Raw genomic sequence first — 24,425 nt, 5'->3', positions numbered from 1 at the left:
TTTATGAAATGGAATCGGACAGTGAATGGATCGGCGATACAAGATTATGGCTTTAGAGGCGATGTAAGTTCATCCCATTCTAACGTTTTTGTTCTAAGGGCAGTCAACACCATTGCGACATATTCAAAGTTCAACTAACGCAGTGAGGCTATCGCAGTCATGCTTCTCGCTGCATGCGAGAAGCATGCAGCGAGAAGTCTGTAAAGCCGACCCGCATGTAGGCGATTTAGCGTGCGACGAGACGAGCGACGGCGACAACGACGAGAGTCGGCGACGAAGATTTCTCACTGTCGCCTGTTGCATCGCTCGGTTTTTTGGGTTTTTAGAAAACATCACTCACCGTCTTGGTCGCTTGCTCCCGTCGCATCCATGCGGTTTGCCTCGTCGCGCGACTGCCCGAGCGGAAGCGGGTCACCGTCGCGTGTCTCGTTGCTCTCCGAATCGCTTGCATGCGGTTTATACTTAATATCGAGGCGCCAATGCTTCAGTGCTGTGTGCATGGAAATTAATTGAGTATAAACCGCATGTAAGCGATTTGGCGAGTGACCAGATAGGCGATAGCTACCCGCTTCGCTGTCGCTCAGTCAGTCGCGCGACGAGGTAAACCGCATGGAAGCGACGGAGCAAGCGACCAAGACGGTGAGCGACGTTTTCTAGAAATCCCAAAACCGAGCAGTGTGACGGGCGACTGTGAGAAATCTCCGTTGCTCGTCTCGTCGCACGCTAAATCGCTTACATGCGGGTCGGTTTTACGGAAACGAGTGCGCACATGCAGCGAGAAGCAAGACTGTGATAGCCTTACTGCGTCAGTTGCAATTTACATATGTCGCAATAGTGTTGACTGCCCTTTATTAGCGACCAAAACGTAAGAATGAGATGAACTTACATGGTCATTGAAGCCTCATTATCTTGTGTCGTCGACCCATTCGCTGTCCGATTCCATTCCACAAATAAGAAAATACAAGAGCTATGTCGAAATATAAATATCAAATGATTAATGAAAGTCCTTAGTAAAAAGAGACCTAAAGAAAATACAAGATTTCAACGCGGAACGTACAAAAAACACGAGAACGAGGCTCCGGTAGTGGCCTGGGCAGCACACAACGCGGAGCAACGGCGAGGAACTGAAGGTCGGCTATGGCGGCCCGGAAAGCGCGCGATGGGCGCGCCGACTGGTGGCAGCTTGGGTAACTGACTCGCTGAAAGCGTCTATAATGATTTATTTCTAATTGTCAGTGAAAAAATTTATTGTTTCATGATTTTTTGTCAGATATTACTAAAATTAATTTTAAAAAATGGTTCTGTTGCACTTTTTCATGTTTATATGACGTATAGACATTTTCTGCAATACAGTGTAGACCGCATATAACGTATGTCTCGGGAGTCGCAAAAATCCGCACTATAACCAAAACATTAATTTTTCAGGCCAAAATACATGCCATGAGACAACTTACCTTTGTAAAAGAATTTATTTTACGTTAGATGAGAAATAAAGCTTAGTTTGAGGAAAGTCTTTATTTCACCAGACTAGTACAGTTCTGTCTCAAGTGTGTCACACATTTTGAAAGAAATGAGCGGCTTTTGCCTGGCGTAGCCTTTTATTGGCGTCGCGGGTTGCGGACGGACGTTGCGAGCGTTCAGGATTGCTAACCCTAATCACTTCTCTCCGGAGATGAAAACGCGTGAAAATTCGCATCCTTCATACGGTACGCGCCAGTAATACCTTGAACTTGATCACACGCATGAAATGCGTCAAATAAGAAATCCGGGCGATGTTCGAGGACACAAATGCTTAGAAATTACCTCTGTAGTCGAAGTAAACAAACACGACGACACGGGCGTTTCTGCCGTCTTGAGAGCGCCGCCACGACATCGCCGCACGAGTATGTGGATCTTCCCTTCTAGTACGTGTTGGGTTATCATAGCGACACACAACGAAAATTCACAGTCAAGGATAGCGCTTTTACGCAGAACGATGAGATGCACGCCGTCTACGACGACGGTCACAACCGACGCCATGTATGCGGAATAGAAGCAGCCAACCCGCGACCGACATGCAACGCGCGCGAACACTTCTCCTCGACCTGCGATTGGTCTGTCGTTGCGGTTGTTTGTTTCTTTGTCTCCAACGCCGCGGAGGGACGGACGCACGTGAACGGACTCGTGCGTGCGCGCACGTGAACGACTTGTGCGTGCGTCCCTCCGTCACTATGGCAACTGAAGCCTCTCTCTTCGCTTCTCCCCGCGTTTTCGAGCAACCTCCTTGCCCCGCGAGCGCAGCTTGTGGCTCGCGCCGTCAGCGCCGTTATCTAGTGTCGCACAAGGAAGCGAGCTCGCTGCCCCGGTCGTCGGCGCGGTCGGCGGGCTGTGCCAAAAACCGCACTATAACCAGTATTTCCCTTCGCGCGCCTGCATTTTAAGCGGTATGTAATTACATGGAGTTCTATGGGAGGTGAACCGGTGGTTTAAAAAAACCGCGTTATACCCGGTCCTGCACTATAAGCGGTTACGTTGTAAGTGGTCTATACTGTATTTGGTTTTATAAAACTATTATAAAAAAAGTTGCACAGAAACATCTGCTATAAATCAGATTTCCTCTCAAAGTATATGAGATAGGCAAATAAAACCCTTAGATTTGTGTTCAGCAGTCAAAGTTACACCAGGGATGGACATTTCATTCTAATTGGATCAGAATCGACTGAGAATCTTCAAAGGGAAGTGAAACCCAAAAACACATGTATCCACTGAATAAGCCTACATACATGCTTCTCAAAATAGCCTTTACGTATATTTTAGACCCTCAGAAATTAGTGCCTAAAGGCACATTCTCAAGTTACAAGCGGCATTAAAAAAAAAAACACTTCACTTTCGTAAGCGAATGCGCTGCAACGGGCAAAAAGATGAATCCCAAATGTCCTCTACGAAGCACACCGAGTACGCTGCCAGGCGGCGGGGCCACTCACGGGGTTGACAGTGTTGATGAGCTTGCGGGGCTTGCTGAACTGGATGAGGCTTTCCTTGAGATTGTTGAGGGGCCCCTCGACCAGCACCCGGTTCTCCTTGTAGAAGCTGAGGAGGTGGTTCCACAAGGGCTGCTTGGACAGCACCTTGGGGTTGCCCACAATGATAATTCCGTAGCGGGCACGGGTCAGGGCCACATTCAGACGCCGGGGGTCGTTCAGGAAGCCGATGCCCTGGTGCTCGTTGGAGCGCACGCACGACATCACAATCAGGTCCTTCTCCCGGCCCTGGAAGGAACGGGCAGCGAGACAATGTCTATCTTATAATATTTGCAGACAGACAACAAAAACTTCATTGCTGAAGCAGCTGACCTTACAGTATAGTGCGGAACCGAATAAAAACAAACAAATAAAAAAAAAAAGACCAAGCGGATGAATGAACCGGACTGGTCGAACAAAACGATCGTCGAGTTGCCGAAAAGCAAAAATCTTTGGCAAAGCCAAGATTCATATTCTGGGTCTCTCAATAACCGGTCGGGTATGCTAACTGCGCTACACCGACCCTCGTAGATGACGATACCCATTTCTAAAGCTGGTAAACGAAAATGTAGGCACGTACATGTGCGTGGCAAGACAAACAGTGAGGGGACCTCTAAAGCACAAGTACGTAGCTCATGCCAGAAAGTGCCATACTGCTTTCCGCGCGGCGGCATGCGCTTCCAGAACCCCTCCGATCAGATACATTCTGTTTGGCGCATTAATAAGGCGGGTAGGAATTGCCAAAAGTATAGGTGGCCTGGTGCAGTGGTTAGCATACCTGACTGACCATTCGAAGACCCGGAGTTTAAATCTCGGGACCGCAAATGATTTGTGTTTTTCGGCGGCTGTGTAACAGTTATTCCATTTAATCGCTAGAGTTCATTAACCTGCATTTTTTTTAAGCTTATTTATTCTTTGAAGACCGCATAGGATAATGAGAATGCCCCGTCATATAAGGCAGAATCTCTTATAGAACTGGTACAACATACCGTTATTACTCGAGTAACGGACGCATTGTTTATGAACAAAGCCTGTGGTCCCCTTTCCTGCAATGCTTGCAGATAGCAAATCCTCGCAACTGACAGAAAGATGTTGGTAATCTGCGGGACTAAGATGACGTCTTCTCGCAAAAATGCTACCTGCACAGATTACATTTTTATGAAAAACCTCATTCTCGACCTGTTATCTGCCATGTTTTTTAAGCAAAAAGTGACAATTGGCTGTATGTGTGTTCTGCAGGAGAGTGGAGTCGGGGGGCCTTGTTGCTAGGTGGTGCAACTATCACTCGAGCAAATACGGTAATGTCCAGACAAGTAGCCCACCCTCAGATTCCTGCTAAAATTTAGTACTTTAGAAGGTTCCACGAAGGCCCATATCTTTTTATGCCAATGCATGTCAGAGAACCCTAGATTTTGACAGAGCCAAGAGCTACCCGCCTCCCCCCCCCCCCTCCTGGCATCAGATGTGGTGCCAGGAGCGTGTCTCCAGCTGGTGTGTTTAGTGTCCTGTCCCGGCCAGTAATCCAAAGTGGTCCCAGAGTGCCAACAAATGACACTACAGATGTTGAAACATCGCAACATTGGATGTCGCGATCCCGGCAAAAATTATGGGCGATCCCTGTCGTTGCAGTTCAAACTCCTGGCTACCAATGCTTCCGTGGATTGTCAAGCTCGAGAGAGACTTGCAGCAGGACGGGCGTCTGCCACATTCGCCGCTGCTGCTGCGACACAGCCAGGGTCGCGGTCGGTAACGACCAGACACTTCTCCGACGTCTTTGGTCAGAAATCGAGGGTCTATGTTTTAGAACAGGTAGTCACACCAGTCGGAAACGACTTCCAGGCACCGTACTTGGGGGCAGGAGAGATCGGGGAACCCGGTCTGAAAGCGCACCTGGAAAGCGTCGACACTGGCCACCTCGATCTCTTGGTACAGCTTGGCGTGCAGGGCCCCCTGGAACTGCATGTGCTGGACCAGGTACGCCCGCTGGCCCTCGTACGGGGTGATGATGCCGATCTGCTGGGGCTTCACTGCGCTGCGCAGGAACCGGGTGGCAATCTTCTCCACCAGGGCCGCCTCCGTCCTGTTAAGGTAAGAAGTGCCGCTGCCCGCCATCTCTTCTTGCCCTTGGCAGGCGTAGAACAGCATCGGCTTGTCCGGCTGCGGCCAGGGGAAGTCCACCCCCTTCATCCGCCGCTCGTCTGCAAGCGCGCCGCACACCCAGAGAGAAATTCAAGCGCATCTCGAGTTGCGTCCGATACACCCGGAGATGTGTGCAATGTGTTGCGAATGAGCTGGGCACATGCTTTGCAAGTGTGTGCACCTGACGTCGCGGTGTCGCACAGTGCCAGGATGCGATGGGACCTTGTGCTGCGATGTGTCGCTTTTCAAACCCAGTCAGCATTAAAGCGGGGACTCCAGATGTGCACAGTTCATTCACAATTTCCAACGCACATATTAGAAGATGCAAAATTGCAAAAATTCTAAAACAATGCTGGAAACAAAAAAAAAGAAAATGTACGAAGGCGGAAAAGAAGGGGGGGGACGAAAGAAACGTGAGGTGCAAGTATGTGTTACTACTGTGAAGCTCGGAGCCCCATGAAGATCCCGCGTTGCAGGACCAAGGGAAGATTCCAGAGTTTGGTTTCTACCATTTCGAATGTCACGGCAGTGCGTGGCCGTGTAATTACTACCCCAAATCAAGCAACACAGGAGAGCAGTTGTACTATACGAGCCAAATCGCCCATCTAGTGAGGAGACATCAGATGTCATCAGACTAACTCTCAGCCACCTGAACCTCCATATGAAAAATGTAACTTTCTACTGTAGAATACGCTTCTGATGAGGGTAACCCAGTGAAAACTAAGGCACAAAAGTGAGACGTTAAAACATTACGACTTCCAAATCCACCAAAAATCTTTGGGACATAAATTCACATGGGCTAAAATGAGCCCGAAACAGCCAACATGGATTTTTAAGCCTCACTGGCCTTAGTGACCATGGGGACAACCAATGCTGGTCTCGTCAAATCATGACAAGGGTCCCGGTACATAAAAGATTGCAAGTTATCACTAATCCAGATAATAATAATAAAAAAAAAAAAAGATTTATATGGCTTAAATTAGATTAATTTGATTTAAATCACAGTGGCTAGAAAAGAGTAATCCTTTACCACTAGATATATATTTCTACGCGGCAGATTGATTGATCAATTCATCTATCCCTGATAAAAATGCAAAAGAATTACCGTAAATGTAAAGTACAGTTTAATTCACAACTTTTGCATGTAATCTCCATTATACTAAAACAAACACAGCTTGACCTTTTTGTTAGATAGAAAGCTACATTTTTCTTTCACATTTTCACTTGATTGTGAAAGGATATTATTTTTCTTCTAGATTTTGTGCGACTCGCCTTCCGATTTTGTTGTAATAGGACGTTACATAGCTGATGAAAAAGGCGGAAGGTAGAAATCAAGCTGAACGCTCAGATTTGCTCTGAAGAGCATTTCTTAATGCTTGTGTTCATCCTTACATAAATATTTCTCGCTTAATAATTCCTTTATTTAAATTTAAAAAAAAAGAAATGCCTAGAAAGTGTCAAATGATAGACAAACGGGGAATACAACTATTTTTGGAATTATTTTTTCGTGGAAAAAGTTTGACTAAAATCATTATAGAAAAATTGATGATTTAAATCAAGATCTAAATCATTGATTTTTATTCTCCACTATGCATATTCTATGTATGAAGATTACGTCAGGTATGATTTAAGTATATTGCTAAACTTTTTTTACAAAGCCGTAGTATGGGAGTATTCTGCAACTTGTAAAACTGCTTAATTCAAACTCAAAACCAAAAAAAAAAGTGTTTACTGAACGATTTTGTGGATTTGTATTTTGCAAAAAAAGATCTGGTGTCAATCAGTGTCGCCTAAAAAAAAAGTGGGAATAATTTCAGTTTCATGAATGCAAGTCTAAAAACCCCAGGATTTCATAACAGCTTGGCAAAAGTTTGTAGTCATTTTTAACCTTTGTATCAAGTGCGGGTGACGCACACACAAGCTTTTCCACAGAACGACTGCTGGTGGCCATAAAATAGCAATCATCCACTCACACCCATTTCTTAATGCCATTAGGAGTTGTTTAAGTGGAACGCGATATGCAGCCTTTCGAAAAGGAGTAGGACCGCTTGAGAAAGGAAAGGTACCGGCAAAGACTCCGTTCTGCAGGGACCCCTCGTAGAAGAAGTTTGAGGGGAACTTGGACAGCTGCGGGTGCATGCGGTATTGCACCTCCAGCCTCAGGGGCCGGATGCCGAGCACCACCAGGCGCTCGAAGAGGGACTGCGACAGGCCCGCCCGGGCTGCCTTCTTGCACATCACCACGGGGCCCAGCTGGCAGTGGTCCCCGACCAGGATCAGCTGCAGGGAGGGGTCGGCCGGCACAGACGTCACATGAGGCCTAGCAGTTTCTCCGACAAGCGGCACTCTTCGTCGGAACCCAACGTCACACGTGGCAAAGGAATTGCGAAAGTACAAAGCTTTTTTTCGTCCATGCACCTCTTCCTTGGGAGCAGTGCATCGTTTTCCCCGAAATTCCGCTGTGCCTACAATCTGACTACCGAATGCCTCCGCGCTTCTTTTACTGCAAGTGCAGGTTGATTTCTCAGACTTCGCAGATCAGCCAGCACCCGATCGCTAAAAGTAAGTCGGATTACAGCTCTTGCTCGGTTGAATTTTCGTTGACAGGGAGAATCGGCAGTCACCCCTCCAGATGTGGCAGAGAGATTATGGGAGGCCTCCACCATGCACGATTCCAAAGAGAACTATGGTTCTCCCCTCGATAAGCCTACTAAGAAAGAGATGAAGTTTCTGTCGCCGGAGCTCCTGTCCCCTTCCCCCAAACAGTGGCATCATTTAAGGGGTGACGCTGTTTAATGTAGGTCAAATCCGGGGGTTTCTAAACGTCTAGTCTGAGTCGCTACACTGTCTCGGAGTTCCTAAATGTCTTTTTAAAAAAAATAGTTTAACAGTATTATACTATATCTGTAATGAGTGCACCCATTCAAAGCCTAAAATTTGGCACATCACAGAACAGAAAGATGAGATTGCTGAGCTATATATGGCTAAGCATCGCTTAAAACTGTGGCAAAGCTGTAGAAGGACCTAATTAGGAATGGTTGGACCGAGAAAATTAGCACGATTGAGAAGATAATCAACCTTCAGCATACGTGTCACGCAGGGATGAGTCATTTGCCATTGGCGACTGCTCAGACAGTCCAACATCCCCGTATAGCTCTGAACTGAGGCCGAACAAACAACTCGACCATGATTTAGCGTACCCGTGCAACGAGGTTGTTACATATCCCGCGACAATAGGCCTATTGCATTGAGCTTCCTGCGTCCCTGCAGCAACGCCCTCTCATTAAGCAGGAATTTAAGTTGGGCTCAAACTTGCATGGGTCCTCCCCCACATGTTCAGGTACAGGGTGCTTGATAATATCGAAAAAGCCGCAAACACCTCAGACTGCGACTCTGTCGCCGACAAAACACTGCCCAACACGTAAGAGATGCCACGGCGGTGCTCCATCCACAGATGGCAGTTTCCAGGCACAAGGGACAAGCCTCACCTGCTTGGCTCCCAGCACGACGGGCACCATGCACTCTGGCTCCGTGGCCTGCATGCTCTCGTCGATCAGGATCGAGTGGAACTTGAAGCGGGCCAGCCGGGGGTCTCCCGCCCCCACGCACGTGCAACAGATCACGTCCGCCGCCTGCGAGGGGAACGCAATGGAACATGCTCGAGCCCGCACGTACCTAGAGCACTAAGTATGAACGCTTGGCCCCGTCTGCATCTGTAAAAAAACCTGTCGTTGGATGTATTTCCTGTCCTGCTGCATTCTCCTTTCCTCGTGTGATGAAGGAAGGGGAACGACTCAGTGCGGCGTCCACATTATGTGGAAAGCGAGGGAATGGTGCGGGTATCTTCTCCATAAAGGAGCCGGCGAAAAATGGTCTCCCATGCTCGTGTCAAGGAATGCTTGAGAGCATGGTTCCTCGAATGCATCTTTGACTGGTGTGTTTAACAACCTATTCTGCCCCTACATTAAAAGTGATCCTGTAGTAGCAACAAGTGATGTCACAGGAGCCAGGATGTAGTGCAGTCGAATATTGCGATCCCGATGGTCGGAGATAGAGGTCTTGGTAAAGCGTATAAGTGAATGCGAGTGTCACTACCATATTTACTTGCGTAATGAACCCACTCGCATAAAGAACCCACCCCCCCACTTTTGCACTTGAGGAAATACTTTTTTTTTTGTGTGTGTGTGTGTGGGGGGAGCACCCCAATTCAAAAGTTGGTGCGTAATATCTGTTCACTTTATTTTGGTGTGATCGCCGGTGTCGTAGACGATCACAGTAACGTAACTTCACACTGTTATACATCAAGCAACGATGCCAGAAAGTCCAAGAACCATGCCAAACACTCTCCGGCGACGTCACAGTTAAAAAATCGTGCCTTTTTGTGGCGGAGCGCCATCTGTCAATTGCAACGGAAAGCTCCTTGCTTATAGCGCCATGACAGCACGGCGGTATGCAAAGAAAGTAAAAAAACAATGTAAAATCGCCGCCATTTCATCGCTGCTTCTGTTTTTGTGTGGACTGTGTTTTGCGGAGAACTTGGGCACCTGCTGCGAAAGCTACGATGGGCCGGTACGCTAGCTATACGGCTGGTTTTAAGCTCAAAGTCGTTGAGCATGAGTTGGGAGCATGGGAACCATGCGGCTGGACGGCATTTCAGCGTCGATACGGTGCGTGTACACAACTGGCAAAAACAAGAGGAAGAGCTTCGCGCTACAGAAAAGGATCGCCACGCATTTCGAGGGCCAAAACAAGGCAAGTTTCCTTTCATGGAAAACGAAGTTCTGGATTATGTGAAGAGGCTCCGCAGTGAAAGCTGTGCAGTGTCCCATGTGCTGATTCAAAACCACGCGGCAAGCGACGTCAGTGAAGAGAGTGACACTAGTTGTGAGTAGGAACACCAACAAATGGCTGGCTAGTGACATGAATAAAAGAAAGGGTTACATATATGTTGTGTATGCGCTTTTACTTTTTTTAAAACGTAAGGTTTTATTTCATAGCGAGTTTCCTAAATTTCAATTCTTATAAATCTGTCGCAACTTTTTTTTTTTTTTTCCCCTCTCATCCTGCGTAATGAACCCTCCCCCCATATTGACATTAACTTTTCTGAAAAAAGAGGTGGGTTCATTACGCGAGAAATACGGTATCTTTGCCACGTTCCACGGCTGCTGGAGCTTCCATGTACCACCAAGCTGGAGAGCGATCTGTGGCAAAGTGGGCGCCTGCCTCATCTACTATTGCTGCCGTGACACTGCTGGGATTGCGGCCGATGGCGAGACACTTTTCCGACGTCGTCGGGCAGAGATTGAGGGACCACTTTCTGTGACGCATACCCGCCAACCTAGCAACATGAAAATTTGGGAGACTGCCACGTAGGGGGGGAGAAAGGGGTCACAATGCTTTCTTTTTAGAGCGCAGCTTTTAGGCACCCGTTCCCGGCTTGAGTGGCGTCGGCGTAACCGCGAGGAACACTCGTAACCCTCGTGAGGGTTACTCTCATGAGGGTTACCCTCACGAGGATCACGAGGGCTACGAGGGTTACTAACCCTTGTAGCCCTCTTGAGGGTTAGTTACCCTCACGAGGGTTATGAGAGCTACCCTCATGAGGGTGACGAGAGTTACCCTCACGAGGGTCACGAGAGTTACCCTCACAAGGGTTACCCTCACGAGGATCACGATGGTTACCCGGGTCACGTGACCCCCGTTGACGCCATCGCCACTGATGACGTGGTCAGTGACGTCACTGATGACATCACCGGCATCCGCATCGTCACTGATGACGTCATCAGTGATGTTGCTGATTACGTCACCGGCATCGTCATCATCACTGATGACGTCATCAGTGACGTCACTGATGACGTCACCGGCATAAGCATCGTCATCGTCACTGATGTCGTCATTGGCATCGTCACGTGACCCCCAGGTCACGTGGCACCCCACGATCATGTGACCCCCCCCCCCCCCCCCACCCGAGGTCACTTGACCCCCCGCCCCCCCAGTGCCCTTCCCTACTCCTCCTCCTCAAAAGCTGCACTCTAATTCGGCGTTACAGGGAGTTGTAAACGGCTTTCTTTTTTTTAGTTTGACAAGAAACTTTGTGAAGAGGCACTCTGCACAGATCACACTGTCTTCGCAGCTGATTTGGAGTAAACTGCCGATGGTGCCCTGCCCTTCTACAGCACAAACATGGTTCTGATGCTTTCGTGAAGCAATGTGTATTTTGATGTCAGGCTTGCCGCCGTGCGAAACGCTCGCATCACAGGTGCCCATGGTACAAAATCCATACTTGTCAGCTTTCTGCGAAGCGACAAAGCACGAAAACTCAGTCATGTATGATCTCAGAAATACTTACAAGTACTTCTTGGCTATTAAAAGCACCATTGACTGTTCCAACTAAACTCGGGGAAACTCAGAGTAGTTCGGCGTTCCGCACTTCACTCGACGACCTGACAAAGCCAACTGAAGCCTAGCGTACCCATGATCATATATATAAGCCGTGTTACGAAATGAGCTTGAACTTACTCAGGAGCAGAGGTTTTGTCCCTTGGCGTTCGAAAATCTGCCCTTGTTTTACGCTGTGGCTCATGTGGCAACCCGCCGGAGTAACCTAAACCTACTTTCGAGTAACTCTCACTGACACAAGCGTGGGGGCGCAAGCCCCCGCGGTTGTTGCCGCGTGGGAAGTCAACCTCCACCTGCTCGTGGTGCGCCCTGCCAGCTTTATTGCTGCAACGGAGGCTCTGGCGAAAACCCCCCCACCTGGGATGGGGAACCCTAGCACTGGGGTTCCGCATGTGGACGGGGGGGACAAAAAGGGCCTGGGAACCCTAGCTTACCCCATGGAAGCGGAGCCACTGAGGCGGGGTCCATACCAGGGGAAGCTATCATAAAGGTGGTGCCCCTCGTAACTTCCCACGTAGGGAGGTGCCCCCGCATGGTGGCGGGGGTGATCTCCAGGGGAGCCGAGGGATATAAAAGTGATCACTGATCGGCGGGGCTGGATGGTTCATGGTTGCCATTCAGTGACCGTCGGACCCGCTGTGAGACGCACTCATGTCTTAGTAGCGGAGCCGGACAGTGAGTCGAGCAAGTGGGTACTTTTAGTACCACTGGTTTTCCCGGGCCGTTCCACTGGCTGTACAATACAATAGTTGGTTTCATTTATAACCCCTTAATTCCAATTGGCTTTTTCCTGAAATTTTCACTTGATCACATGATCCTATTCATTTTTATTGGGATTGGGTTAAGCCTGCGGTGCGAAAGCGGGAGCGGGCAGGGGACAAGTTTTTCTTAAATTTTTTACAAGAGCCCCGACTCAAAATCTGACACAAGCGTGATGGTCATAACAATAAAATGCCATAAAAAGTTTTAAAAAATACGGCGGTCATTTTTTGGGGATTCGAGGTCACGTCCGTTCGATCAGGAGATGTGGTCGAAATTCGGGAGGCTCCCGGACAATTCGGGAGAGTTGGCAGGTATGGGGGACGTGTTCCAGACACAGTACTCGAGAGACAATTTAAGACATTTAAAGCACCATTCTAAAATTAGCCCTTTCATTAGGAACATCCGGACAAGGAACCCTCCGAGGCAACGAACGAATACCTCGAGCAGCTCTCTCTCGCAGGCCTTCTTGAGCATCCGGTAGCGCTTCTCATCTGCTGACGACAGCTCCCCCGTCTCGTCCTTGAGCTGCTGCAGCTTGTGAAGTTCGGAGTGGCTGCGAGGAAACAGGGGCGATGGGCAGAACAGTTGGGTCACGTAAACTTTCTCTAGGCCAAAAGAATGAGGGGGATCGGTGGCTGTGTGTTAACGCACCATAGTACGGAGCACACGGGGCGAAAATTTGTGCGGTGGCACCTAGAGGCCCTGGGTCATATCACGACACCCACCCCTTTCCATCTGGACGAGCATCGAACCGGCGTGCAGTCGTGTCACTACCGTGCTATGCACGCTAAAGACGCCGGGCTAGCAGTGGTACGGCACCGGCAAACTTTCTCTTCTATGGCTAGGGCACTAGATGCCCATTAATTAAGACTGACCAACTTGCAGCTGTTTAAACACACATGCAATGCAATTACTTTTTCTGACAGGATGAGAAAGTACACGCAACACAATTACTTTTACCGACAGGATGAGAACATACACGCTACACGATTACTTTAATTGACAGGATTAGAATGTACACACAACAAAATTACTTTTACCGACAGAATGAGAACACACATAACTCAATTTGTTTACTGACAGGATGAGGACGGCAAGACGTCTTATTTGGATGCCCGGCCTCCAGCAGACACTCACTGCCTTCTGCCATGCTTGGGCTACGCATGCATGCACGAGGCTCGAGAGACACCCTTGTTTTGTCGAAGCTAGGAAGCCTACGCTGGAGTCAGGACAACTGAGAGACCTCCCGGACGTTCACATTTTGTTGGTGGCTCTAAATAAACTCTGTTGGCAAACTTCCAACAGGACGCATTGCCCCCCACCTTTCCCTCCCACGTTTGTCACTAGTTGACCAAAGTGCCACCTTCTTAGCACGGCGCGGCATGCCTCGCAAATGGTAGTTTAAAGAGCAGCCCCAGCATGCACTAAGTATGGCACCTCTTGACTCGTGACAAACTTTGAGGGGAGAGGGGGTTCAGCTTCTGCAAGTGCCTACGCAAGTTTGCCAACTGAGAGTATCTAGTGACATGGACGACTACCAAGGATGCCGGGCAAAGACGGAACGTATCAGAACCTGGATGCTAAGCGTAGAGACCACCGTCAGTATGTCAGATCATGCTGCTACAGTTGTCTATACAGCAACTCCAATTTCCCTTTTCCTGCGTTAGTCGCGTCTGAAGTATGGCTTCATGGAAACTATCGCTCCTTCCAAGCATACCGTAGAATACCGCGCAATCGCCCATTCCATATTAAGTGCCCATTACCGAATTTGTGAGATCTGAGAAAATATGCACAGTACATTTAAATGTAAAATTGATGACCGGACAAGCGCCCATCCCCCATTTTTTTGCGATTATCTCCAAAGTTTGAGTGGGTGCTTGCCCGGTATTTTACGGTAGTTTGCACAAACTTGGCACCGTACACAAGTCGTGCAAGCGCCCTAAAAACATGGTGATGTTGCTGCCGTGCAACCGGCAGTGATACCATCAATTTTTCATTTTCAACAGGACAAAATGTGACGGCAGATTACCCAACAGAGCTTCCCGAGAAGAACGCGGAACGGGACTTCTCGGTGTCAAAGAAGCTCGCAAAGAACACCGTTAAACCTTTGGTAGTTTAAAGGAAAAGTCTATCCTCACCCTTCCATGTTGCGGATTTGGTTATGCAGGGCCAGGAAAGAAACAGGCGAGTTGATGGCCTCCCGACTCTTGGCACAAAGACGCACCACCTGCGAGGAGGAAGCGAACGCCGTCAGGAATAAAACGGGGATAGTGTGCGAGAATGCAACCCGGCAAAGCGAAAACTAGGGCCTGGTGACCTACAGCGGGTGTTCTGAACCTGGTCATCTTGAGGAAAGCTTAGACCTAGACTTTATTTCCATAATTTGACTCATAATTGCTCGGTGCAACCGAGCAATTTGTGCAGCTCGTCTGCGAGAAAGTGTTTAATGCTAGCTGTTCCGTGTGCGATCGGTTGTGGCTTATACGAGACGCCGTGAGACGCAACCTCGCTGGAACTTCCAGTCAATCACGATGGAATGTCATAGAAATGTTGCACCATTCGACGCTGTTCATTCGCATGACGTCGCGTGATCATCCGAGCAATTTTCATTATCTATTTTAATTTATATTATTGATTTCTTTTAAATAATCTTGCAATTTATTTATTTTTAGCTCTTTTCTTTGTATTATTTTGTTATGTATTATTCTTTAACTTAATTTTGCAATTTATTTAGTTGCTCTTTATTGTTTTGTTTTCATTAACTTATTTTGTGCCAACTCTCCCTAGTGAATGTGTTACCTACGAAGTATGCAGGCGTCTGAACCGCTTTGCCACATCCATGCCGAGACAGATGAGAGGGGTTCCTTATCTTTCAATCAAGAGATAAAGTGTTCCTCGCGACTGAAAAGAACCACCGGTAGTGGATCAAAGTTGGCTAGTCTGATTAAAGCCCCTTGTTTTAAAAGTAGCACAAGGTGTGTCGGTGCAAGAGGCACGTGCAGCCCTCGGGAAGACCATGGTGGCACAAAGCAGCACCGAGCTAGATTTCGGATGCCATGTTCTTCCCAGAAGTGGCGCGCGGCACGTGTCTCAAGCATTTCCAAAACAATGAATGGCGCTACTTTTCCCAGGATAGAGGGGCTTTAAGTCCGACTCCCGCTAAGGGACAAAGTGATTTTTGCAAAGACGCCACACTACGTCATCATGTTTTCGTTGAGACTCGTAGCAGCACTCTAGACCTGGGAGCCGGCCCCAAGATGCATTCTGCGCACTAGAAGGAGAAATCCCGAGGGGGAGGGCGACACCTGCCTTGAGGCTGGTCTGGTGGATCTTCTCCGTGAGCTGGTCCACGGCAATGTTGCTCGGGGCACACACCAGCACCGGACCGTTGCTCTGCTTCACCAGGTGGTACACTATCGTGCCCGAGGTCACCGTTTTGCCTGTTCCTGGGGGACCCTGAAAGGAGGACGCAACGAGCCGAGGAGCTCAGAAGGCCCTTGCGGCGTGCAACAATGCTACCGAAATGTATGCCTGCTACAGAATTGCCTGCACTGCTTCACAGCGAAACTGCGAAGAAGTTTCCTCGGCCTTAAAAAGAAGACGTCGCCAGGACCTTTTAATGATATGACGAGGCCGTGCGAAGACCCAGAAGCAACATAACCCGTCGCTCGAACGACGCATAATTAATTATGAGACAGCAACAAAACAGACAAAATTCGAGCAGCATGCAGTTTGGATGCGTTTGTAAGGAATTTGGAGGTGAGGGAGTGAAGGGAATAGTTTGAAAATCTTTGGTCAGAGAGGGGCAAACCTAACAAAAATAAGAAGGACGAGAAGGATGTCTTAGACATAAGTTTCTGGCAATAAACCGTGACATTAGGCTAGCATAACTACTATTGATATTCAAATTTCTAGACACTGCCGAGAGCCTGTCTTGCAAGAGCCTAATCCTTTCAGAGCAGCCATGCTATGGCAGCTCTGAAAGGATTGAGCAATATCTGACTGCCACTACACCGACCCAGGTTCAACGCCACTGGGGCTCAAACTTTCTACATAAAAATTATACGGTGCATTTAGTTTTAATTCAAACATCTATTGATTTTCAATAATCTGCAAAAGGTATACAAATGCGGTTTGTGCAGGCAAGTTATATGGCCAGGGGGACACAATATACAGGCCTATTTCTTATGTTACGTCGAAAAATCATCTAAAATTTGTTAATTAAATTTTAATTAATAAAAATAAACATATGGTTCTAATTAGTAACTTGCTTAGTGTCATCGAAAACCATTAAATTGTTTAACTTCAGATGGATTTGATGCACATGGGAAGCACTGGGGAGTGCGAAAGTTACTGCTCATGCAAAAGGCACTAGGCTAGCGTGCGATGGGGACGAAAATCTTGCGCATGTTTATGCACTGCTAGCCTCGTGCCTGATGTGCAAGTGGCAACTTTGGCACTCCCCAGCACTTTCAACCATTCTAAAATTGACTTCTTTAGTAGTTTTTGATCATGCTCAGCAAGCTTCCAATGGGAACCATATGTTAATTTTCACTAATTAAAAACTTACAAAAGATTTTAGTTAATCATTTGACCTAACTTGAGAAATAACCCCCCACATTAGGCCGCCTGCCCGTATAACCCACCCGCACAAACCATATTAGTGTACCTCTTGCGAACTTTTAAAAATAAATCTGTTTGAATTAAAATTGAACACCCGGTATATAAACCCCATATGTAACCTTAGCGCTATGTAATGCTCGTTCATGACGCATTTCTCATAAAAACCGGCTCAGGAAACACCCAGAAAATGGGGCAGTGTCCCCTCCTGACCTGTATGAGGGATAGAGGCCTCTGCAGGGCGTGCTTGACGGCGTACACCTGGGAGCGGTTCAGCTCGGGAAGATTGGGGGCTGAGAAGTGCTTGGGCAGCTGGCAGCGCATCACCACATCCTCCACCTCGTGGCCCAGCAGCTTGTGGTAGATGTAGGCCGACACCGAGCACTCGTCCACAGCAAACTTGCGCAGGGCCGCCTGCATCCTACAACAAACAAGGAAGTCGTGACTCGAGTCGACCCATGGGCGGGTACGCTTAGTGGCAGGACGCTAGGGAGCTCCAACGGGCGTCCGGCGTCTGTGCCGTGGAAGAGAAATTTAGCCAGCGCAGCACGACTGCCGGCCTCGGGTCTTTTAATGGGCGTCGCGCGGAACTGACACACGACTGCGCGAGGCCCGTGCAGCCGTCTGTCACTACTGCAAAAGGAAAAGCCCGAGGCTTTTCCGTCGCGTGCCTCGAGCTGCGGCGCATTGAGACGCTTGGCCACCGACTCTCCCTGCCTCCCCTCCACTTCGGGCTGGCTGGAAGTGCTGCCAAATTCCACATCCAAAGGCACTATACTCCGTTTGTACCCATGCCTCAGCTATGCCGAAGGTGCACTCGAACTAGAAATAATTAAATAGGTGTAAGAATGATCGAAAGAATCCAAGTTTGCCGGGGAACCCCCGAGTTCCTAGGGACACAGTCCGAGGACTAGGTTCTTAGCGATGCCCAAGAGGAAACGGCTTGAGCAACAAGGATAAACTAGCAAACCGGAAAACAATGGTTACAGTAAGTTGCAGCTCAAGGAGGTAGGGTGAGGGAAAGGAAGGCAGGGGGGAGGAAGCAGACAGAACGCTGGAATGAGGGGGAAACCAACTCTCAAGCGTTCAGTCTGCTTCCTCCTCCCCGGCCTTTTTTTTCCTCACCCTACCTTCTTGAGTTGAAACAAACTATAGCAGGAAATTACAGTAAACTTCATTATTACTCCAAGTAGTGGAAGATTAGCATATGCATTCATCCAGCCAAGGTTAGCATTTTGCATGAGAAAGAAGCAAGTTGACTGGAAGGTCAACGAGAGCAGCAAAGCACTGTCCCTCTTTCCGCCATTTCTGCTACCCCGACATGCGCCGTACGTTGTCGCCCAGGCGGCTTTTCGTTACCTGTCGAAGGATGTTGACTTCCAGACAAAGTCGACCACGAAGTTGGATGTGCACTCTGATGGAACCCCGAGGTTGGTCTTCATCTCAATGCCCACCTCTTCGCTGTAGTCTGTGAGCCACAGGTCAAGAGGCAAAAAGCGGGACGCAAACCCCGCCCCCCGGACAACCGACCGACCTCCGTGGAGGGCACGCATTTTCGTCCGACTACAGAAGAATAAACGGCGTTTCGTTCTTCATTTCATCTACGAAATCTCAAATGTGCATAACGATTTCAGCGAAATTCTAAATATGGTACAAGAAAAAAAAAGTTATGATTTGTGACATGAATGGCTGCATATACATTGCAGATATTTGATGATTTCCTCTATATAGGCGTACTGATCATAAGCAGCTATACCACACATAAAACATTCGTGAAATGTATGACATAAGTTTATTTCTCGAAAGTGTTGTTTATTCTGGACTGTTTCGACATCACATGACAACTCAAAACAAAATTAAGTTTGTCCTTCATGCCAATAAGTTGTCTAATGTGAACTATTAAGCAGGGGAAAAATTAGCCATGCAAACGGGCACCATGCATCAGTTTTCATAGCAACTTGCGCGGATGCTGTGATGTAGACCTATGCCATGCCCCCACCTCACGGCGTTGAAGTAGAAATTTCCGCGTGGTGACGATTTCCTTAGCTCATGTGCACCCTGCTTGAGCCCCGTTGGGTGCACTTCTCACCAAGCACCGGCGTACTGCAGAGTAGCAAGCTCTGCAGGTGTTGCCTTCCTGCAGTGCACCAGTGCCTGGAAAGAAGTGCACTTGACTAACCGCGAGAACAAAAACTATTGATTATACGAACATGCCATTAAAATTAAGCGGCTTATGAGTACGTCAAAAACATTGCGGGACACCCAAAATTTTCCAATTTGTTTGGGTTACCCAGAAGTATGACATATCCGAGTTAGAATTATTGTGAGCCTACTGTACAAGCGTACTTCATTTATCTTTTTCCACCGAAAAGGATACTGTCTGGGATCTTGATGACGTGGCCAACCCCAGACCAGGGCTTGTGGAGTTCTCCAAGGTAACGCAGTCTCAGCTCGTCCCCATGCATCAGCCTCATATCTGCGAAGGATGGTCGTACGGCACGTAAGACGGAAAGGAAACAAAACAGAAGCAGTTAAAGAACTAAATGCCAACTCGCGTCACTCCTGGCATATCACCTTTTTATCGTGGCAGGAACCTACTTATTGCGCAATACTTCCACAATTAGCTCGGAAGAATTAGCCATTACCGGGTCCTTCATAGAGTCATCAGGCAAAACAAAATCTACGCAAGTCGTGTCAAACTGCGTACACAGACACGACCCTCCTGACTAGTAGGTGAAAGCTTCTGGCAAAAAAAACCCCAAATTTCGCATCGAAAATACCGAGGCGGTCGATCGAGTTTCATTTGGGCTTCGTACGTGCCGAACTAACGAAGAGCATCTGGCATACCCCAGCGAGGATCAATTTTTACCACCAGGGGGATCTTTCGATGCGCGAATGAAATCCTGGTTACGCAGCTGTTTCTTCACAACGAGCCCCCGTCAGAATGCGAGCACCTCGGCCCGGGGACCCATAGTCCGGCGCTTCGGCCTCAAAGCCGTCGGGGTGGCCGAACCGAGGTGGTCTACTGGAAGGAAACCTCGTCCCCCACTCACCAGTGTCTGATTTGGCCACCGTGAAGTAGGCGATCATCTTCTTGTTGAGGCCAATGTCCCAGCGCACCTCAATGTTGTCCTGGGTTTGCGACTCCTTGAGCTTCTTGTCGTAGTCTGCCTCCATCTTCACCAGAGGCCCAAAGATGTTCTGGTACTGGTAGCCGTCCTCGTACCTGCACACAGAAGCAAAAGGGGAACCTCCCTTAACCCCTTCGCTACCAAAGCCGGTGAACCGCCGGGCGTGCCGTTAGGGGCCATATTGCCAAAGCCAGTGATTCGCCAGCCTGCATGAATTTGTTTTAAAGAGCCATTCATAAATAGCCCGCTATGTAGACTTGGGGTAGTCTAGTTAGATACCTTGCCAACAGAAGGCGAGGGTCGTTCTGTTCGCTGCGTTTGTTTGAGCTTGTTTTTTTGCCTGTCGTCTTTCCTGCTCGATCGCTCCCTGCTTGGAGAAGATGGCAGCGTCCAGTGTACAGTGTGACCTCTCTCAGGATGAAATTATAAATATCCTCTTCGACAGCGATGATGACGGGATGTCTGGTGAGGATAGTGAGTTTTTGAAGCATACTGTCGACGACGGGAACGATTCCGACAGGAATTTTAAGTCTGAATCACGACAAGACTGCACTGGTTGTGAAACGCCTAAGTGACTGAGGATAGAGTGCTTCGAGATCTTTCATACGGGGAAGAATCTGTGAGAGCGTATTGATTTAAAGCAGATGTTCTCAAACTTTTTGGTCTCACGAAACCCCAGGAAGCCTCAAAAGCTGCCGCAAAACCCTCCCCCCCCCCCCCCCCCCCCCCCCCCTCCATATTTGCCGACCGAGAAGCAACAGATGTACAATTGTAGGCAATTTTGCTTTGTGTTGCTTCCCATATATCCCCACCACATCAATTGCGATGTCAGTACTAAGTGAGATGAAGGCTCTTTGCATGGTCCTGCTGCGCAGCCTGCGGCATGGGAGGGTTGCAATTTGGGTGTTTGCGGAACCCATGAGACCAGTTCGTGGAACCCGTGTTCCCCGGAACCCAGTTTGAGAACCCGATTTAAAGACTTGAACGAACCACTAAAGCATGTAAATAAACACGTTTTCTTGTTTTCTGCACAGAGCAGAGTTTTACAGTAAAAGCTTATTATACAAGCAAAACAGCCACACCTAGTGTGGTCCTGTTTTAGGGAAAAAAACATGCGGGACAGATGGCCCGGCAGCGCGTGACGTGCGTGGTAGCGAATGGGTTAAGGCCAGTTTGCAAATTTGTGTTCGAGTGAGATCGACCGTGTTTAAGCCTCCTATGACAAGAAAACACACATGCACTTAGTAGACGTTTCACCTCCAGCTCGCGCTCGTTGCCTTCTGCCGAGTTTTGGCTGCGTGTATGACGAAGTGTTGTCAAAAGCCCAAAGCTTGCACTCCGGGAAAAGCATCTACTGGGTTCTTAACTTGCCACCAATTATAGTTATATGCAGGTCGGAAAGTTTCCAGGGCCACACGGTAGATTGCTTCTGTGTGTTCTTGTCCTGAGCGGTTACAATGGACTCGAGCGGGCTTCGACGGAAACATGTAAGCCACTCTAGGACACGGCCGACTCTGGTGTCGGGCATTCCGCCACTTTGCGGCTACCGCCTTCTCCGAGAGGTCCCACCTGAGCAACACCTGCTGAGGTTCCTCGTCCACTCCGGGTTTCTCCAGGTCCTGGAAGCTTGCATCTACGTTGTCCTGCAATGCGGGACGAAAGGTCTTCAGTGTTTCTTTGGCATTCTTTTCGAGAGAAAAACCGGTTCGAGTCCCTCTCCGGAACGACTCCGGCTCAAATGTCACCCCACATTCCTCGAACTTGGAAGGTCACCAATTCACGCCGGACGCGCGACGCAAAAAAATATGTTTTTCTCTTTCCATTTCTATACGAAGAACTATTTTGGGCTGTTCGTTGAAACATCCTTCCTTTTTGTCTCCAACGAATCCAATATCCCTTCATTGTGGCAGGTCCCCCCTCCAGTCATCCTTCCTCAGACAAGCAACAAACAGGAAGAACACTAGTACTGTCCACTTGCTCAGCCTCTGAAAGGAACACTTAAAGGGACACTGACAGGGTATTTATGCTCGCCGAGGTTTTTAGTTGTACGTGACATATGAGAGCTCAACTACCCAGAACAGAATTTGCGGCTCGAAATTCGGTTTCTTTCCGCCCGAAAACCGCCGATCAAGAACTGGCCGGTTCGAGTCTCGCTCACTCTCTTTTTCGCGGTCACGGGCCATTTTCTAAGGTATCGATGCGACCACCAAATTTAATCAAAGTCGTGGGTCACTGAAGGCATACACCGAATATTAAAAATAGAAAAAAATATGAAACCCATTTTTTGTGGCTTCTAAAAAGCTGTAAATACGTTGTTTGAAAAAAAAACTTCCACAGACAACCGGAAGCATTCTGTGCGTTCGTCGTTTCGCGTATCGTGGGACTCGCGGGGACGGCGATGGTAGCGAACGACGGGCGTGGGACCTCTATTTCAGAACTGTCGTTCGCGGTACCGGCGAATTCTGTCTACCGTTAAAAGAGAAATTTGGGACTGATCAAAAGAATTGGTACTCATCCCGTACGACACGCCCGGCCACCAAGCCGATTTGCACGAAGACGTCGCCGAGCCGTCGCTCCCTTCTAGTGGCTGAAGACATCGCTCGCGCAAACGTCAAGCACGACGTGTCTACTTCGAGTTGAATATGCACGTGTACGATTTCTTTACTAGGTGCGAATGTCCCGAAAGCGTGGTGCTTTCCGACTTCGACCCGGGAGTGCTTTTGCTAGAGAAAAATCGACAGCAAACTTTCCAACTTACAGTTTACCAGCTGAATTATTACTAAGGAATGAGATTCACCAGAATAGAGATGCCCCAGTAGCTCAGTGGGAAAGACGTCCGGTTCACACGCGGTAGGACCGGGTTCGATCCCCCGTAAACCTTTTTTTTCTTTTTTTTCAAACGTTTTCCGATGTTTACATATCTTTTTCTTTTTTGCAATCATCACTGAAGAAACAAACAAAAAAATAACAAACAAATGTTGTGGACGATACTTCGCTGAATTAAATGATATGGGATTTCCGTTTTGACACCTGCGAACTCAATGTAATCCCTTTCCACAAAATGCAAGGAGCATATAAATCAGGTAGCGTCCGCTTTCCGAGGTGCCCGTATATGTTCTACAGGAGTTGCAGCCAGCCATTGGTCCCGATCCCGTTGATCCTTCGGAAACTCTGTCGCACAATGCCACTTTTTTTCGGACGCAGGACATGTGAGCCAGCTCTTCACGCAACATTTTGGGTGTATTCTTTTCGAAGCCGATCATGGAAATTCACCACGGGCACTCACTACTCATCTCCAACTCCTCAATGTACAAAATAACTCATCTTGGAGTACAGAACAACGAACGGAACAAACATAACTGCAAAAGAATAGCAAGGCGAGCAGTTCCCGCACGTCGCATCGCACGCCGCATGTCGTGTCGTCTGCTACGGAGAGGAGGAAAAAAAAAAAAAAAACATCGCACGGTCGGGTGTAGCCACGTGACTTCCGCCACTCACTCTCTTCTCTCCATTTCTCCGATCTCCGTCGGGTTTCGGTTTCGGTTTCGAGCAGTTGCGTCTTTTGGCTTTATTAAAAAAATACGCTACTCTGTTGCAAAATATTAATTGGGTAGTCCACCGACACCATAATAAAGCGCCTGGCAAAAAATAAAAAAAATTTTTGGGGGGTGTCAGTGTCCCTTTAATGGAGGAGAAAATTTTGCCAGGATAAATCTAGGCACAAGGTCATCCAATTTTTGGTGACATCAAGATCCAAGTTTCGAAAAATCCTTCCAAGACGTGGAAACAGTTAGGAGACATTTCTCATTACTACTTTTGACATTGTTTACTGCACTAAGTAGCAAGAAGCTAAGGGCACATATTTTCACTTACTTACACTTGTCCTTTTCAGCAGAGACATTAACCTTCAGGGATGCTATGTGTTCTCAAGAGAGCAAAACTCTTTGTCAACTTTCTTAATTGTTAATTACTCTATTAATTGTGAACAAGTGTGTTTTCATAAAATACAAAGATGTTAATTTTTTCCTTCCTTTCCTGTACATTATGATTGAAACGCTGATTGAAACGGAAGAGCGACGACGCCTGCCCGATCGGCGCTTTCATTTCTTCCGTCCCCTTCTCGCAGTTCGTAATTGAAACGCGGCTATCGAACGGTTGGAAACCCTCTTTTTGTTGAAGATTGCTAAAATTAAAAGTATGGTTTGGCTGCACTTGCTACTGCTTTTACAATGTATAGACATTTTCTGCCATGTTTATTTCTAAGGCTATTTAGAAAAACTGGGCAAAAGAATATGCCATAAACCTAAGAGTTTCTTTCAAAGTATAGGTAGGCAAATAAAACCCTTAGATTTGTGTTCAGCAGTCAAAGTGACAC

General features: G+C 48.0%; 1 protein-coding gene across 1 annotated transcript in view; it reads right to left on the bottom strand.

Annotated features, from left to right (window-relative positions):
* The window catches only part of LOC8033544 (regulator of nonsense transcripts 1), a 57,443-nt gene that overhangs the window by 9,081 nt on the left and 23,937 nt on the right, over positions 1-24,425 (bottom strand). Inside the window, exons 5-16 of the mRNA XM_029972737.3 lie at positions 21,620-21,693; positions 19,973-20,145; positions 19,297-19,395; positions 18,279-18,387; positions 17,133-17,340; positions 15,609-15,755; positions 14,438-14,526; positions 12,738-12,852; positions 8,627-8,770; positions 7,205-7,418; positions 4,890-5,197; positions 2,964-3,248 (exon numbers count right to left, since the gene is read on the bottom strand). Of these exons, the coding sequence (XP_029828597.2) occupies positions 2,964-3,248; positions 4,890-5,197; positions 7,205-7,418; positions 8,627-8,770; positions 12,738-12,852; positions 14,438-14,526; positions 15,609-15,755; positions 17,133-17,340; positions 18,279-18,387; positions 19,297-19,395; positions 19,973-20,145; positions 21,620-21,693 (1,965 nt within the window). The remainder of the gene's footprint in view (positions 1-2,963; positions 3,249-4,889; positions 5,198-7,204; positions 7,419-8,626; positions 8,771-12,737; positions 12,853-14,437; positions 14,527-15,608; positions 15,756-17,132; positions 17,341-18,278; positions 18,388-19,296; positions 19,396-19,972; positions 20,146-21,619; positions 21,694-24,425) is intronic.

Source organism: Ixodes scapularis, unplaced genomic scaffold, assembly GCF_016920785.2.
Source record: "Ixodes scapularis isolate PalLabHiFi unplaced genomic scaffold, ASM1692078v2 PGA_scaffold1__304_contigs__length_218370807, whole genome shotgun sequence".
NCBI lineage: Eukaryota > Metazoa > Arthropoda > Arachnida > Ixodida > Ixodidae > Ixodes > Ixodes scapularis.
The sequence above is the reverse complement of the archived record's forward strand: the minus strand, read 5'-3'. Positions and strand labels throughout refer to the sequence as shown.